At 40.0% G+C, this 17,965-nt stretch overlaps 1 protein-coding gene across 7 annotated transcripts in view; it reads left to right on the top strand.

Annotated features, from left to right (window-relative positions):
- The first annotated feature begins 12,969 nt into the window (after positions 1–12,969).
- GUCY1B1 (guanylate cyclase 1 soluble subunit beta 1) overlaps positions 12,970–17,965 on the top strand; it is a 50,328-nt gene continuing 45,332 nt past the window's right edge. For 3 of the 7 annotated variants that reach the window (XM_025386082.1, XM_025386081.1, XM_025386084.1), the window contains exons 1-2: positions 12,970–13,140; positions 13,784–13,857. Coding sequence is in view for 3 of the 7 variants with exons in the window: in XM_025386081.1 (XP_025241866.1) it covers positions 13,138–13,140; positions 13,784–13,857 (77 nt within the window). In the remaining 4 variants the exon portion in view is untranslated. Of the gene's footprint in view, positions 13,141–13,182; positions 13,539–13,783; positions 13,858–17,965 lie in introns of those variants that run through there. The other 4 variants (XM_025386083.1, XM_025386086.1, XM_025386085.1 and 1 more) reach the window with 4 other exon arrangements.

Raw genomic sequence — 17,965 nt, forward strand, 5'->3', positions numbered from 1 at the left:
AGGCATGCTTACCGTTCAATATAAAAGATTCATGTTCCCTACGTTCAGGATTCCTCTCTTGTAATGTAGCCTACTGCCTGGACAGGTATTACCTGGACCTCTTTCCATCACCCTGTAGAATTGGGACTCAAGAAACTGGTTACTCTGGCTATCGCTATTGCTGTAATACATTCTTTGCTCACTGACCCAGAAATCTTGTGGTTTTTGCCAGCATTTACAAAATGCAGCAGGCTAACTTATTAACTTCCAAGTAGGATCAGGTTAGGGTATCATGCTAGCATTTTTAAATCAAATGATTTCGCAAAGAAATCGAGATCACTCATTGTATTTGGCATCACTGGACCCACAACGTCTCACCAATGAATCGTTGTCCCTGAGTGAGAGCTGCCTCATTTGGGTGGGGTAAATATTCATGATTTACTGCATTCCCCAATGCTCACTTTTACCTCAAACCAACCCAACCTGCCTCGTCACTTTATATTACCTGCTGAACCCCATGGTCTTTGCATGCCTAGCTAGTACAGCAAACCTGCCCTATGAAAATTAATGATAAAACTAAGTGTGAATGTTCACTGTGTAAAGTCTTTCCTGTATAGAATCCTATATTCTACAATACAGTTCTGTTAAATTACTTGCATTAGTTCATATAAATGTGATTTGATTCATGGTCATAAGAACTGTATGTGGCTGTCAGGAATATAGTTTCTATAAAGTGAGGTTCACTTTAATACGGTTCTCCCACAACGCTGATATGAGATAGCTGTATGTATTTTGTGGATGACACAGTAGTGGTGGGTTTGCATCTGAGCTGGCCCAGTGACAATGACATACTATGGGTTGAGTCCCCAGAGAGTCTTTCAGTCAACAGTTTGGTAATTGTGACTCCTGAGCCCTCTTTCTGATGACTTTGAGAGTAGGTAGAGTCTCAGCTCACACCTTTGCTCCTGTTCACAGAAAGAGTAACACCCTTGAATGGAACCTGGTTTCTTCACATAAGGGCAAGACACAGCCCCTCACCTGTTTGGATGGATAGGGTGTGGGATAAATAATTTACTCAGCTTCTTGCCCTAAGAAGGATGTTCATGGTACAGGGAGCAGAGTTATCATCACAGTAAACAATCTTCAGGCTGCAAGGTCCTCAGCTGGTACTGTGTCTTTGAAAGTAGCCTAATCTTGCAATAAACAAACCCAAAGTTTGAGCGACTCACAGGAGCAGTTCCTTTCTCACATATTGTCTGAGGATGGGGGTGATGAGGGCTGAAGTTTCGCCAGCCACTCATGATCTGGACCAACAGATTGCTCTCATCTTCAATGTCACCTTGAGTATAGATATCTACTGGGCAGTTGGAGAAGGAATCTCAGGGAGTATGTGTGGCAAATTGTTAAGTTCAGTCCTGGAGGAGACACATATCCCTTCTGTTCACATTCTGTTTCCTTGAACAAGTGACACAGCCAACCTCACTGCAAGAAAGGCTAAAAGAAGACTGGAATGATTTGCATTATCAGTACAATTCCTGCTACAAGTGATTTACTGAGGGTTAACTCAGTGTCAGGCAATGTTCTACACTTCATGGTACACATTATTTGAGAGGTTCACGTAATAATGAGACTGAAAGTTTTTGTCTAGACCAGGCCCATCTTGAATCCTGGGAGCAATGTAATCCTGAGTGTAAGTGACAATAAATGAAGAATCAATGTGGCAAGCCATCTGATCCTGCATGAAGTGAGTCTGAAGTCCCCTCTTCCTGCTCCCAAATCAAGAAAACCCTGATAGTGCTCCATAGATTGTGCCCATCAATTACTGAGCCTGGTGAATCTGAGCCAGAATCCTTTAGCTACAGGTAAAGATGAAATGCACCTGAGTTGAGAAAATACCTGCCCTACCTATTATAAACCTGAGTGGTTTCAGATGGGAGAGGTAGGGCACCCCCCCCGCCCCCCGAAAGGACATACCAAAATAAAGAGGACTTCTATCACCTGGCAAAGGCGGGTATGTATCTCTTACTGATAGGTTAAAAAAAAAAATGTAGATACAGGGTGCCACTTCTCTTTGGCTGCAGTGTGGGATGAGAAGAGACTTCCGAGTTCCCTCCTGTCTCCCATCTTTAGTTAAAGGGAGAAGAAACCGAGTTCTGGACTATCAGTTCCTGCAGTCTGGTTGCCTCTCACCCAGCCAATTCCATACCAAGGGTAGCTTCTTCCCAGGAGGAGTTTTGCACTAAGAGCAGGAGTTTGGCCACGCAGTTGCTAAAAGAAGCTCATTACTGTCACAGCTGGAAATAATCTGTAGGTAATTTCCTTATATTTGATGCAACCTGCTTAGGAATCTCTTATAGTTCTTTACAGGGAGTTCCCTGCACATTGGGTGCCATTTACTTTTCAACTTTGAGATCAGGTGAGAGAAAATCAGAGTACTATGAATGAGACTTCACTTGGAAACCAGACAGTGGGCCTCTAAATGTGGCCCACCTGCTTGAGAGTCATTGGAGGGAGGGAGTGCTTGTTAAAGTGCAGACTCCAAGAAACAACAACTTATTTACCAATTAAAACAGCAGGGTTGGGTTCCAGAGATCTGCATTTTAAAGAAATACCCCAAGAGATATTTATCAGCATTTTCAATTCCAGGAGCCTATTGCAGTCCTTCCCTAAGGGTTGAGGTAACTCTGTTAGTATTTGCCCACTGGATGGCAAGCTCTACTAACAGCTAACATTTCCATAACTCTGTGGATTGTTAGATAAGCATGCCAATCCATAGTTTCCCTACTTCCTGGACCATGGACATATTTAGGGAGACAGAGAAACACCAAGCTTCCTAGAACCCCTTCTATTTTGTTTGTTCCTGTCTTTCCTAGCCTCAATAGGTTAGAGTGATGATATGCATGGTTCAGGACACTGAGGTAAGAACAGAAGAGATAGATATATCCTAAAATGCCAGACCATACACCGTAGGGTTACATCTGGGACCAAGGAGAAAGGATCTTTACTAAGAATCTGTGCCAGGAAATAGTAGCTAAGCCAGAAGATGAATACCAGAAGATGAATGATAAAATTGGGATCCAGAAAAGTCAATCAGTTGGCTCATAGTGATTTTACAGCATTTATACTCAAGTGTAAGTAGTATGTTCAGTAAAATTTATGGTAAGTAACAGTATTGATTTTCATTCATGGGTTATAAATGAGGCGTGACTCATCTTCTCTGGATTGTTTTTCCCTGCCCCAGAGATGAACACTTCCATGTGCCCCTTCACTTCTCTTTCCCAGCCTTACGGCTTCACTGATGGCTCTTTCAACGCTCATTCTCACCTCTCAGGATGAACTACTTCCATCTACACATTCCTGATATTTGAATGTAATGAAAACATGGAAAGGTTAATTCATGTTGAGAAACAGATCAAGGACATTGATGGTAGTAGAAGGAGGTTCTCTAGCTGTAAGAATGAAAGTAGGAAAAAAACTTTAGACCCTATAATGTACCTACCAGCAAAAAAGCAAAGATACTTTTTTAACTCCCCAAATCAAAAACGATTAAATAATGCTATCTCCTTGTAAAAAGTCACCCCAAATCTTCATACTTATGTAACATATGAAGCACAACTAACCCAAATCAATGATGTTTTGCTTTCCCTTTTATGAAGGAAATGAGTAGAATTTATACATAGTTTATGTTTCTCTCACCATCTTTTCAGTCTTCCTTATGATATTGTGAGTTACCCAATATTTATATGTTTCTTTTCCTTAAGTTAGCTATAATTGGTTTCTGTTGCTGGCGATGCACAACTTTGGCGGATGGAGAAACCAACAATTTTCCTAACAACTAATCCTCGGGAAACGTACCTTCTTTCAAAGAAAGCTGTGGCTATCTGTGAGAGGGGAATCCTACCTTATATATAAACAGCACCAGTATTGCCATTTTCTCAGTGAAACACAGCAGGGCCAACAGGAGAAGATGAGATTGACACACACAGTACTAGGATATATGTAGAAGTAGAGTGGGAGACTTTCTACTATTATTGACATTTCTGAAAGATTAATATAGAAAAGTAACTTCTAGGTCTGCTTTGTCAACTCAGATTGCTATAACAAAATACCATAGACTGGTTGGCTTAAACAACACAAATCAATTTCTTACACTTCTGGAAACGGAGAAGTCCAAGATCAAGATACAGGCAGATCTAGTTCTTGGTGAAGTCCCTCTTCCTGACTTGCAGACGGTTATCTTTTTGATGTATCCTCACATGGTAGAGAGGAAGCTCTGGTCTCTTTCTCTTCTTATAAGGATACTAATCCCACCTTGGAGGGCCCATCTCATGTCTTCATCTAAATAGAATTACCTCCCGAAGGCCCTAAACACCATTACAGTGGAGGTTAGAGCTTCAACACATGAATTTTAGAAAGACACAAACATTCAGTTCATACCCAGGTCTCTGAGATATCTCAGAATTTGGGTCAGGAAAGATGCTTGACATACTGTATTAGCATCCTACTGCTGCTGTGACAAATTGTTATAATCTTAGTGACTTAAAAAAAACCAGAATTTTTTTAGCTTATAGATCTAGAGATCAGAAGTCCAAATACCAAAGTGTCAGCAGGGTTGCTTTCCTTCTAGAAGTTCCAAGAGGTAATCTATTTCCTTTCCTTTTGCAGCATCCAGAGGTCCTCTGCCTTCCTTGGCTCATGGCCTCTTCCTGGCATCATTGCGACCTCAGCTTCCATCATCACACCTGCTTCTCTTACTTTGTCACTCCTGACTCTCCCTTATAAGAACTGTTGTGATTAAATTGGGCCCACTCAGAATCAGAATAATCTTTGCATATCAATGTCCTTGACTTAATGACATATGCAAAGTACCTTTTGCTTTGTAAGGTGACATAGTCACAGGCTCTGAGGATTAGGATATGGGCATCTTGTCAGGGCAGGGATGTGGGGGTGGGAATTACTCTATCTACCGCAGCATACCTAATGGTTACATAGGTAAGAAAATCCACATAAACCTCAGGACTCCCTAACTCAGTTTATTCCACCACTCCACTTTTTTTTTTTTTAATGTGTAAAAACTCCTGGCTTCACTAAAATCAGCTTTACCTAGGATCAGACTGAAGAAACCACAGATTTCCATTACAGGCCAAAAAAAGTAGGTCTAAATCGCCTTAGAAATTATGAGCAACTTCTTTATTTGTCTCTTGGCAGGAATGAAAATGAAAGTAACAGATTGCAAAGAAGAAATAAGAGCAGTTCAATAAACAGAATGCACATTATTTTGGTAGACAGAATATAAAAACATACCTCAGGGCTGATTTTCATTCACTTCAGATAATAGAACAGAACACATCTGGGGCTGCTTTGTTCTGCTGACTTTGGTTCCTGTCTGTGGGACCGGAGTAATAAAAGAGGACGGGATCAGAAAACCGTGGCTTAAATTCTCTATAATGCCAAGATGGGATTTAAGCAAAGTTATTTTATCGCAAACACAGCATATGTGAAAATAGATTATTTACATTTTTATAAACAGGATGCTTAAATGAATGATAAAAGTCACATTTACATTTATGGTATATATTCGTCCGTTTTTACACTGCTGATAAAGACATACTGAAGACTGGGTAATTTCTAAAGAGAGAGAAGGCTTAATGAACTCACAGTTCCACATGGCTGGGGGAGCCTCACAATCATGGCAAAAGGCAAAAGGCACATCTGACATGGCAGCAGACAAAAGAAAGAATGAGAACCAAGCCAGAGGGGTTTCCCCTTATAAAACCATCAGATCTTGTGAAAATTACTCACTACCATGAGAATAGTATGGGGGAAACTGCCCCCGTGATTCAATTTTCTGCCACAGGGTCCCTCCCACAATACGTGGGAATGATGGGAGCTAAAATTCAAGATGAGATTTAGGTGGAGACACAGTCAAACCATATCACTATGTATCAATCACTGTAATATGTCCTTTATAGATATCATCACATTTAATCTCTGTAATTGCTTTATTTTCAGGAGAGAAAACTAAGGTTTAGAGAGGTTCAGCAATTTGTCCACAACAGGGCCAAAGGCTAGAATACCATTATGAGTACCACTCATGCTCTTATCTCCTTTGTGGTATTTTCTCATATTAAGAATGTTTAAAATTCATATAATTCAAATAGAGAACCTTATAATAAAAATTAAATGTGCATTATATATTACTATATATAAAATGTTTTCATATGTGTTAATTCCTTTGATCCTTACCAAAAACCCTACAAAACCCTATATAAGTTGCTATTTGTATTACCTCATTTTCACAGACAAGAAAAGTAAAGTTTAGGGAAATGATGTGAATTCTCCCAATTTACATATCTATAATGTTGCAGATATTTCTCTTCTAATTTCTTTCCACTCTACTAGGTGTTATAACAAAAAACACCAACAGGTGATTCTCCTGACATGTAAAGGAAAAAAAAAAAATGATATCTTCAGGAAAGAGTTATGGGTTTGGGTTAGGTGATCTGCAATGGGTCAATGAGGCAAGTGAAGACCCCGATTAATCCGTGAGCCCCTCACTGCTCTGGGCTGCAGGTCCTCATGTGCAAAAACAGCAAAACACTATCTACCTGATAGAAAACCATAGGGGATAACTCCTGCGAATGTGCTTTGTAACCTGCAAACGTTATTTAGAGGTAAGGTCTCCTGTTTTTTTGTTTTTGTTTTAACTACAGAGCATTAGAATCATTCCACTGGAACAAATATTGCTTTACTTTCCAATTTTTTCAATAGGGTATTGATGCTTCTCAAGTGAAGCATCATTAATAGTTCCTTAAATGTGGCCAACCCGGTTTAAGTCTTCTTGTTTCTGCCTTTCAGGTTGATATTTTGATGTTCTTTGTCACATGGGGGAACTATCATGTGGAGACACTGTAAGTCATAAAGATCCTTCAAAATATATTCTAAATGGCATTTTATTACAGATGTATGTTTTATAAGCATACCAGTAAATACACTCAATGCAATTATTTTTCTTCAAATGTCAATAAAACTCAGTAAGATTTTAATACATTGGCACAAACTAATTTTAACTTTTTATGTTGCTGATGAAGCACCCATTCGGAAAAAAAAAAAAAAAGTTCATGCTTTATATAAACATATTAATGGACAATTTACCTCCTTTTCATTAGTTTTACTCATGCTATATTTGTTAGAAAACTGATAATATACTTGTATGTTATGAATCTAGTTAGATTTGTATTTTATTTTCAACAAAAACAACAACAAAACCAGTAATCTGAACATGAAAAGTCTATGTAGGCAAGAGATTTTCTTGCAGATTGTCAGTTGTCCCTCCATGTTTCATACGTGACTTATTGTTACTAACTCCAAATGATCAGTAACAGAGTTATGTAGTCCTTTAAATTTTATAAGAAGCTTTCAAAGATGTCTCATTTGATCCTCTTAGTACCTTAGTTGAGCAAGGTGGGCCAGGCAATGCTATCACCATTATAAAATGGGAAGTTCCATTGTCTGAGCCTGGGAAGTTCCAGGCTCAGACAGGTTGACTTGCCAAGCAAGTAACTGACAAGGGTGATCTAGATCTTTTAATTTGACATGTTTCAGCTCTTTTCACTATGCATTCACTGTCAGTGGACATATTACATTTATACAAGATGGACGAAAGGGGTTTAGTTTCATTAATCATTGACTTCAACACAGCAATAACAACCACCACCTCAAAAACAATATTAACTAACAGTCTGTGAGGAATGTTAAGTCCTTTGCCAATCATTGCTTTAAGCATCAAACTTGCAAACCTGTGGGGCAGGTAATATTTTTAACCTTCTCAGCACTGGAGTATATTGACCTGTTATTTTTCCTATTTTACAAGTGAGGAAACTGTAGTTCAAATACATTAAGTAACTTGTCCAATGGTGAAAAACAGGCAGTCTGACTAAAGAACCTGTACAATTAACTCCTACACTAAGCTGTCCCCATAGCTAATTTTTGTTTTTAAAATCAAATAAAATTGCAAAAAGAAGCAACCAAATACTTGAATTAGTGGCTCTTATTCCATGCTATTTTCTATTTATATTTATAATAAGTAGTTTGAACACAGACTAGAGAAGAACAATATTTTAATATAGTATCTAGAGGCTTTTGAGAGTTACGGACAGCTTTTGAAATCTAGATTCCAACTTCCACTGGGTGAGACTATGGGAAAGAAAATATATTTAGCTCTAGTTCGATGGGCATCTTAATATCCTCCAAACTTTCTGAGGACATCAATTCATTACTAATTATACTTCTTGGCTAAGATTTTAAGTTTTCACTGTTCCCCAACAAGTTCATAACGAGGTTTCCAGATATAGGAAAATAAAGTTTGACTAAATGACCTCCAAAATACCTTTCAATGCTCCAAGTTGATCAATCTTTGACATAATCATAGCAGATCTATCCTTACTAAACTAAAAAAAAAGGTTAAGATAATCTCTCCCAGCCATGTACAAGCTTAGGCTATAAACAAAATAAGAACAAGTTAGTTTTTATTTTAATCAAGTTGACTTCAGAAGCATAACTTTAGAGCTCAATCTGGTATTCAAAAGCTTTTCTCGAAAATAAAACATTTTTATTTAATTTCATATACTCCCAGTATGATATAGTGATGTGTTTATTTAACTTAATTCTTTTAATTACTATAACATCGATACTAAGCATCATCTTTAATTCTCTTTTAATTTCTTTTAATTTTCACACATAATTACTTAAACCCTATAAAGAAATGGATATATATATATATATATATATATATATATGTATGCATGACTAATGTTTTTTGTTTATAAGTTCTGATGGCAAGGTAAATATTAAAAGAATTTGATGTAGAAAAAAGTAATTTTGAAAAGTACTTCTTTTAATATTCAATACTACCTTTTTCATATGACAAAACTTACAGTTCATTGGCAAGTGAACAATAAATCTGAATGTCACTTCTTTAGGAATCTGAGTTCTTAGATCTCTCTTTGTTCTATTGGTCTAGAATCACATCACAGAATGTGTCATTTAGAATGTGCTTTTCTCTTTGCTTCTAAGTATTCTGAATTCCTTGCTTGAAGTATTGAGTGACTATATTAGCAAAAATCAGGACAACAGATGTGATTATTGTGTGACTAAGCAAGATCAGCAGCAGAAGCTTCACAAAAAATCAATATCGGACTCTTAGCCACAGAGATTAAAGAGGCACATGAACATAAAGCAAATCATTGTATAAGAAATAGTTGAAATTAAATAACATACTGCTCCATAAAATGATCCAAAAATGGAAGCCATGGTTCCATGATAGAAAAAACTGTCAAAACACCAAAGCTTTGAGAAACACACGCACAGACCTGGGAACACCCCCAAACATGTGCTTCCTTTGTCCTTAATCAAAGGTTTCTAATTTTCACATTAACTGGCAAAGTCTTGAAAACAATGATTACAATACTTAACTTACCAAAGTAATTTATTTTTATTAGCTGAAAATGTGAGTCACTTCAGCTGACATTTCTGAAAACCACATATTGCCTTTTTACTTATTGTTCTTTCATTAGACTGATCTTCATGTTGATTTTAGAGCTGGCTAAGCCATTCCCTAAGCTCTTCCTTTTCATCTTTAACTGCTTCTCCTCAGCTTGGTGCATACATACAAGAATGCAATGCATTGTTCAGAGAATACAGCATAATTTACTACCTGATATGATTCCTATGCTACTTGGCCAGCAGTGGTGACAATAGGTAGGGAGCTTTTATAGAAGCATGGTGACCCCCTTTTGAGATCCTCTATAGCTGGCAGGCATCCTTCTGTCCCTGAACATCACAGCGTGTGTAATATCTTGTGGGCCAAGCAAAAGTCAGCAAATGTTTAGTGTCTAGAACTTCTTTTAGATTCAGAATGAATGTAAGACAATTGGAAATAAAACAGTATAAACATTTACAAATGCAAAAATGTGTTGGACAAAAACGACAATAAGTGCAAAAAGTCATTGGACAAAAGGAAAAGTGAGGGTAGAAGAACAGAAAGAGAGAGAAAGGAACATCAGCAGAAATGCTAATTATTCATTTCCTCTCATATCTTTCTCTAAGTGAGCTTTCCTCATTTTTCATTCCCAGAGAACAATTCAATCTCCTTATCTTTTGCCTACGTAAAGTTTAAGGTGGAGGACACCACAACATACCCTAAACGAGAGAGCATGGGTTCATTGCTTCTTGCTCAAAGATGAACAGATAAGAGACATAGTTTTTTTTTTTTTTTAATTTTTTAACAAGTTAAAAATGATTTTATCTATATTATTAAAAAGTCAAATAACAACAGATTCTGGCAAGGTTATAGAGAAAAGGGAACTCTTATATAGTGCTGGTGAGAATGTAAATTAGTTCAGCCATTGTGGAAAGCAGTTTGGTGATTTCACGAAGAACTTAAAACAGAAATACCATTTGACCCCGCAATCTCATTACTGAGCATATACCCAAAGGAGTATAAATCATTCTACCATAAAGGCACATTCATGCATATACATTCATTGCAGCACTAGTCACATGGAATGAAATAAACAATTCACAAAGTGAATAGTTGTGAGTATATGTGAATTCATATGTGAATTCACTATACGCAAAGACATGGACTCAACCTAGATGCCCGGCCGGGCGCGGTGGCTCAAGCCTGTAATCCCAGCACTTTAGGAGGCCGAGACGGGCGGATCACGAGGTCAGGAGATCGAGACCATCCTGGCTAACCCGGTGAAACCTCGTCTCTACTAAAAAAAATACAAAAAACTAGCCGGGCGAGATGGCGGGCGCCTGTAGTCCCAGCTACTCGGGAGGCTGAGGCAGGAGAATGGCGTGAACCCGGGAGGCGGAGCTTGCAGTGAGCTGAGATCCGGCCATTGCACTCCAGCCTGGGCGACAGAGCGAGACTCCGTCTCAAAAAAAAAAAAAAAAAAAAAAAAAAAAAAAAAAAAAAAAAAAAAAAACCTAGATGCCCATTAATGGTAGACTGGATAAATGTGGTACATATACACCATGGAATACTATGCAGACATTCAAAAGAGTGAGATCATGTCCTTTGCAGCAACATGGATGGAGCTGCAGACCATTATCCTATGTGAACTAACAGAAACAGAAAACCAACTACCACATGTTCTCACTTGCAAGTGGGAGCAAAACATGGAGTACACATGAACACAAAGAAGGGAACAACAACCACTGGGGCCTACTTGAGGATGGAAGGTGGGAAGAGGGTGAGGATCAAAAAACTATTTATTGGGTACCATGCTTAGGGCTTGGATGACAAAGTAATCTGCACACCAAACCGCCAAGACATGTAATTTACCTATGTAACAAACCTGCATATGTACCCCTGAAACTAAAATAAAAGTTAAAAAAAAATTCAGTTATGTAACACTAAACAAAATTAATCTATGTAGAAAAACAATCAAAAGATACAGAAAGTTATAAAAAGTAAGAGTCATGGCCATTCCAGTCACTGGTTCTAATTACAGACGGTAGCCATATCAACACTTCCTGTGTTTCCTCCCAGACAATTATTCTTACAGCAACATGTATGTGCCTGTGTTATCACACACATAGCACGTTACTGTGCACTACCTCTAAAAAATGGAAAATTATTACATTCATGTGTTTTTTTGTAAACCTGACAATACTTTTCTGCATCATCATGTTCTAGTCACCTCCTGCTTTTTCATGGTTGTTTAATGTGCCATTTTAATGGTTCAAAATTAGTGGTTAATGGTTGTTAAATAATGGTTAATATTTTAATAGTTGTTTAAAACAAGGTGTTAGATTGTACAAAAGGCTGTAATCTATTTACTCATTCCACCATTGATGGAAATTTTAAAAGTAATTTGTTGTTTTGCTTGTTTGCTATATACCGCTATTTCTTCATCAGTTTCCTTCATCATAGCTCTCTGGGTTCTGATGTCAGCACAATCTTGTTGTTCTGACATTTTTCTCTAACCATATTGAGACTGTTCTCACAACAAACTATTCTCATCTTAGAATACCATCTGGCTTCTCAGGTCCACTTTAGACTGATGACCTCACTTCTGACCTTGCCCTAAAAGTCAACTGGAATCTATATACCTCACGTACAAATAGCTTTAATAAGCTGCCACTTCCTGTTCCTCTAATCTTCTCTCTATGGCAGGACTCAGAGTGTTAACTAACCTAAGGGCCTGGTAGAACGTAAGCTGCAGGTAGAGTAGGTAAAGTCTGTGCATTTTGTACTGGTCCCTTTCCAGTTCCTCTGTTGCTGAGAAACAGCAACAGAGGCCCGCTCTAGAGTATTACAAACTCCCCGGAATTATGGCTCCCGGACATGGTGTAGGGAAAGGTGTGCCATTGGGATCAAGCCTAGAACATCGCTGGATCTTGTACAGTTTAGTAAAGGGCAGGACTAGATTTAACATGATGCCCACCAAACTACGCTACTGAAAATTTTTGGTGGTTCACTCAACTAGTCTCACTGACTAGAAGTAAAAATGTGTTTTTCTCAATATTACTAGCTTTAAATTTGCCATAAACTGTTGTGGGACCAAGCCTCAGAGGAAATGTTTATCCGCAAGACAAAGATAAGCATGAGGATATCAACAACGGAGGATATTCCTTTTAAGGTCTGTCCATTGCAAAGTACACGCATACACGCTCACACAATAAACACGCCCGGCCCCCTTTTGCTTGTGTTAACCACTGAGGGCAGATCTCTGAATAATAATGCATTTAGTAGGTCCACAAGAGCTGCATTTCCTCCTCTCCAGAATTCATGCAAGGAGCACTGCTGGGGCTTCTCCACTGTCATTGTTACGGCCTCAAATGAAGGCCTTGTCACCAGGCGGGGGCGGGAAGGCACTGTAGCGCAGCAGCATTGAGAGCATCCGAATTCCCTCCTCTGTCCCTTATTGGTTGAAGAACAGGGGGGCACCGACCAGCCCCCTGCGGCTCGACTCGCCATTGGCCGGGAAGAGGTGGCAATCAGGGCGGGCCGACGCGGCTGTGCTTGCTCCAGCTCGATGCTGCCTCCCCGGCCCGGTTGCGCTGTAGCCGCTGCCGCCGCTGCCTGGGTCCCTTCGGCCGTGCCTCTGCTTGGGGGCTGCCTCCCCGGCTCCCGGTGCAGACACCATGGTAAGTGCTCTCAGCCGGGTGCGGCCGGAACCTCATCCCTCCTCGTCCGGCCTGGCAGCGAGGGAACTGACCGCGCAGCCGGAGCTTGGCTCGGGGGCCCTGGGAGCTCACCGCCGGCAGCGGGAGCAGCCTCACTCCTTGCCAGCGCCCAGTCAGGGGAGGTGGGAACGCCGCGAGTCGTGGCGGGGGCGATCGGTGCCTTTGCTTCCCAGGCGGGTTCGCAGCTCCACACCGCAGCTTCCTGAGCTCGGGAAGGGGAGGTGCGACGGAGGCGTGGGGTCTTCCCGGCTCTGGCCGGCCCCACCACTGTGGGAGGCTGAGCGCAGGCGGCAGGGAAGGCTCCGGGTTCGCGTCCCCGCCCTGCCCCCGATGCCCAGCCTCTCCCGGAGCGGTGACAGGTGAGGAGGGTGGGAAGGTAGCGTGGGGGTGGGGCGGATGGTGACGGCGAGAATCCACCAGGGATTGCGGGGTTGCGCCCCCACAATCCAACCCCTTCGGTACATAGTACCCCTAAGGGAGAGGAGTCAGGGGCGGGGTGAAAGGTTAAGCCAACGCCTTGGGAGCAGAGGCAGCAGCCTCGCCCCCAAGCCGCTTCTCAGCTACATTGGGTCCCTGACGCTCGAGTCTCTCCCTGTCCCCGCAGTACGGATTTGTGAATCACGCCCTGGAGCTGCTGGTGATCCGCAATTACGGCCCCGAGGTGTGGGAAGACATCAAGTAAGTGGCCGGTTCCCCTGGCTGTGGCCCAGGTCGGCGCCCAGTGTGGGAGGCCCCCCGCCCTTCGCCTGGTCCTCAGCCGGCTGGCCGGGTCGCAGGCGCGCATCCTTGGAGGTGCCTCCCCGCGCGCTCCCCGTTGCAGCTGCGCTCCCACGCTCTGGGACTGGAACCAGGAGGGGAGGGGCGGCTGGGGCGGGGCTGCGAGGGCGAGAACCGCGGAAAGGAGCCCCTAGGGGTCACCACGGCTTCCCAACCCGGCCTGAGCGTGGGAACGCGCTGCCGGCGCTCCCAGACTCAGCGGGCCGGGCAGCTCCCACGCGGACAGAGCCCCGGGGGAGCACACGGGCCTCCGAGAGGTTCCTGCGCCCGGAGGCCTTAGAAACAAATGGGAGACTTCGGCTTCTTTATGATTTACACACCTGGCATAAGTTAGGACTTTTTGGTATGCTAAAACACGCAGGAGATTATTTCTTGGGCAACAGTGAATTAAGCGCATTTATTCATTTTTAAATTAAGTGAAAATTGGAAGTTTTTCGTTTTCCCCAAATCCCACTGCCCGCCCCCCTCCCCCCCCCCCCGCCTTTTTTTTCCTACTGTGTTGAAGACTTACAGTTCTAGGAGGCATTCTAATTTTAGTCTGGAGCTTTGAGCCCAGTACTGGGGGTATGAATGGAAATACCACACCCACCTGAGGGTTTAAACCTGTTGGAATGACTCACGGGTCAGCATGTCTGCAGGCAGGTTGACTATTTCACTCTCATAAAGTTCTCTCTCCTTTTCCTTCTCACTCTCATAAAATTTGCATGTAACTTACGGAATAGCCGACCACCACCAACTAGCTACTCCAAAACCATATTTATGGGTTTTCATATTAGCACAACAGTCAGACTATCTTTGTAACAAAGTTAGAAGGAAGGGTTACCTGGGTGGGTAGATGGGAATACACTGTTATTATTGACTCTGATTTCCTGTACTTACTGATTTCATTTTGTTGTCTCAGGTAGGTGAGGCTTCCATGCTCTTTTTCCCTAAGCATATTACAATTATTAGCAATCAATTCTAATAGGCCTTATTATGCAGTTACATGATGGTGATTTCTCATGACTGTTTCCATAGAAATGACCAGGGTTATATATTAAGCACTAAAATTTAACTTTTCTTTCCCCAGGATCTGTATCACTGAGCATTTCTTTCATGTTTCAGAAACCATTTGTGTTATCCACAGGGCATATTATCTACATATTATAAACAGAAGCAGAGATTTGGCAATTACGTGGTCGAATCCAATGAGAACATAGGCACCAAGAGTTACTTTGGGATTTGAATTTTCTGGCCATCTTAATACCATTATAATTTTTATTTTGCTTAGTAGACAGATATTGAGAAGGCAGACATCAAAAAAAGATTGTTAACAGTATAACTTATCTACCGAATTATTTTTAAGCCACTTCCTTTGTAAATTTATAAATGCTATATATATATATATACTCCATATGATGCTTTTGCATCTGTAAGATAGAAATTCCCAAATGTGCTGGTAGATATGCTATGACAATGAATATGCTTAGAATTTTTAGAGCAGAATAAAAGATGGCTATTATGATTAAACAGTCATTATGTAATTTAACCAGATTTAGATTGTATATCCTAGCCATTATCAGTTTAGATCACTGTTAAATACAGAGATGAAAAATAATACTTTATAGGGAAATGTATCAGACATTGTAAAAAGTTAAAATTATCAAGAGATTTGTTTATATTGCTCATATTTTCCCAGAGAAAGTCCAAATATGTAAAGATTCAATTGCTGATAATTTAGCTCTGCAAAATCAAGCTGAGAATATTGTTCCATTCTACTTAAAAAAATTATTTATTAACTTACTAATTTATCTTTAAGTAGCTTCCAACAGTATTCATAATTTGTCTAAATAATAAAAATTCCAATCATTCACAACATAATTTTTCTGGTAAAAATGAAACAAGTTATATGGGTCTCTTCTTAAATAAAATTGCCTCAAGGTTATGCCCCTGCAAGGGAAAAACTGTTAGTCACACTGGAGTTGGTAATCCAGGTGTTAGTGTTGATTCTTTATTTGTCTAAGCATCTTTGGGTGGACCCCAGCTGGTCTTGGATGTGGTTTAGTGTCTGGGCTAGAGAACATGGTTGAACTCTCTGCACTGAGGGGATTAAAGCTGCTCCTTGGTTTCCAATCCAATACCCCTGAGTAATTACTAAATGCTTCCTGGAAGAGCATTTGCTTTCCACAGAAAAGAATCTTGCTACCTGGTGAGAGGGGAGGAGAACCTGGAGGAGTGTAATTGAAAAATTCTCCTTGGGTGATTCTGGTTCCTCCTCCCCTCCCTACCCTCTGCTTCAGGGAATATTACAGCAGTCATTGGTCCAAGATGCTTTCAGTTTTAACTTTTTATAAGCAATTGAATATAGGAGAAAAAAAAATGTTTTTGTCTCAGTAAGTACCAAAATCTTATTTTTTCTTTTGGTCTTTGAGAAGCTATCTAAAATGATGTTTATACAAATTTACATAATACTTTTTTGCTTCACTAGGAAATGGCCATCCATCCTTCATGAGAAAGGATGGAAAAAGATGCCAAACATTTAATGACAAATAAAACCCTAAGTAACAGATTCCAGACAGCAGACAGAAAATTCTAAGTGGATAAGGGCCAAAAATGCTTCATTGTAAACTCAGTATCCACTTACACTCTTACCAACAATATAACCATTTCACAAAAGTTTTAAATTCCTCTTAAGAAGAAGAAAAATTGTCTAGACCAAGGGCCAGCAAACTTTCTCTTAAAGGGCCAGATAGTAAATGTTTTAAGTGTTGCAAGCCAAGGTAAAATTGAGGGTATTATGTAGGAATCAATATAACTATTAAAATGTAACCACTTAAAAATATTAAAACCATTGTGAGCTCTTGGAGCAGGAAAACACAACCAACCAACCAAACCAGACAAAGTGGGCTACATGTGATCCATGGGCTATAGTTTGCAGACCTCTGATTTAGACCATAAGAAATATTAAAAAGCAAGAGACCTCTGAATCTATTTCAAAGTTTGTTTTGTTGATTTCCTTTCAATATTCAGACAGTCCTTTTAAGAGGCTATGGTTTCTAAGTAATGACAAAAATAAATTATCAGGGTAGAAAATAAATAAAGTTAGGAGTGATATACCCTAGAAAAACACCTGAATACTTGATTTCCCATCTCTGTTATCCTTCCATCAGCCCTGACTAAACTCATCATTGCGTCAAATTACTGGGTTTAATTTTAGATTTCGTTTCTTCTTTCTTTCCTTCTTTTTTTCTGGGTGGCAGCGGAGAAAAGCAGTTAGAGACAGGTCTTGCTATGTGCCCAAGCTGGTCTCAAACTCCTGTCATCAAGTGATCCTCTGGACTCGGCCTCCTAAAGTATTGGATTATATGCACCACCTCGCCCAGCCCAATTTTAGATTTTCTAACCTCACTGAAACATACAAATTATGAAGATAGATCCAAAACAGTGAAAAATCCCAAATGATTAAAAGTCTGTAAAAAAGAAGTATGCTGTCCTGGCTTAATCAGATTCAATGTTTATCTTTAATGAGCATAGGCACTGAGCGTTTTAGGCACTGAGGATAGAAAAGCAGTGATGTAATCCCTACCTTCAAACAAAATTCTAGAGATTTCATGATATTTTAGTCTTATTATTTGTTTTTATTTTCCTGCCTATAACTCAAATATAGGAACCTTTTGTCTGTTGGATAGCATATGCTTCCAGTTTTGAAATTAATGTGTCTTTTTAAATTTGCTAATCACAAATTAATCATTATGGTTCAAATAAGCAAACGCTTTGCTATAAACTAGTTATGGGACTTTCCAAGTTGCCTAAACTTTCCAAGCCTCCACTGCATAAAGGAAAAAAAATAATACTTTATGGAGTTGATGTAATGCATTGAATAATGTCTGCAAAATGCTTAACATAGTTCTTGACAATAGCTTAATAAATGACGATTATGTTTTATTTTACTCTAGAATCAGAGTTTTTAAACTTTCCACTTCCCCAATTTACTTGAAAGATATTAAGCCCTCCTTTAAAAATATTATTG

Source organism: Theropithecus gelada, chromosome 5 (assembly GCF_003255815.1).
Source record: "Theropithecus gelada isolate Dixy chromosome 5, Tgel_1.0, whole genome shotgun sequence".
NCBI lineage: Eukaryota > Metazoa > Chordata > Mammalia > Primates > Cercopithecidae > Theropithecus > Theropithecus gelada.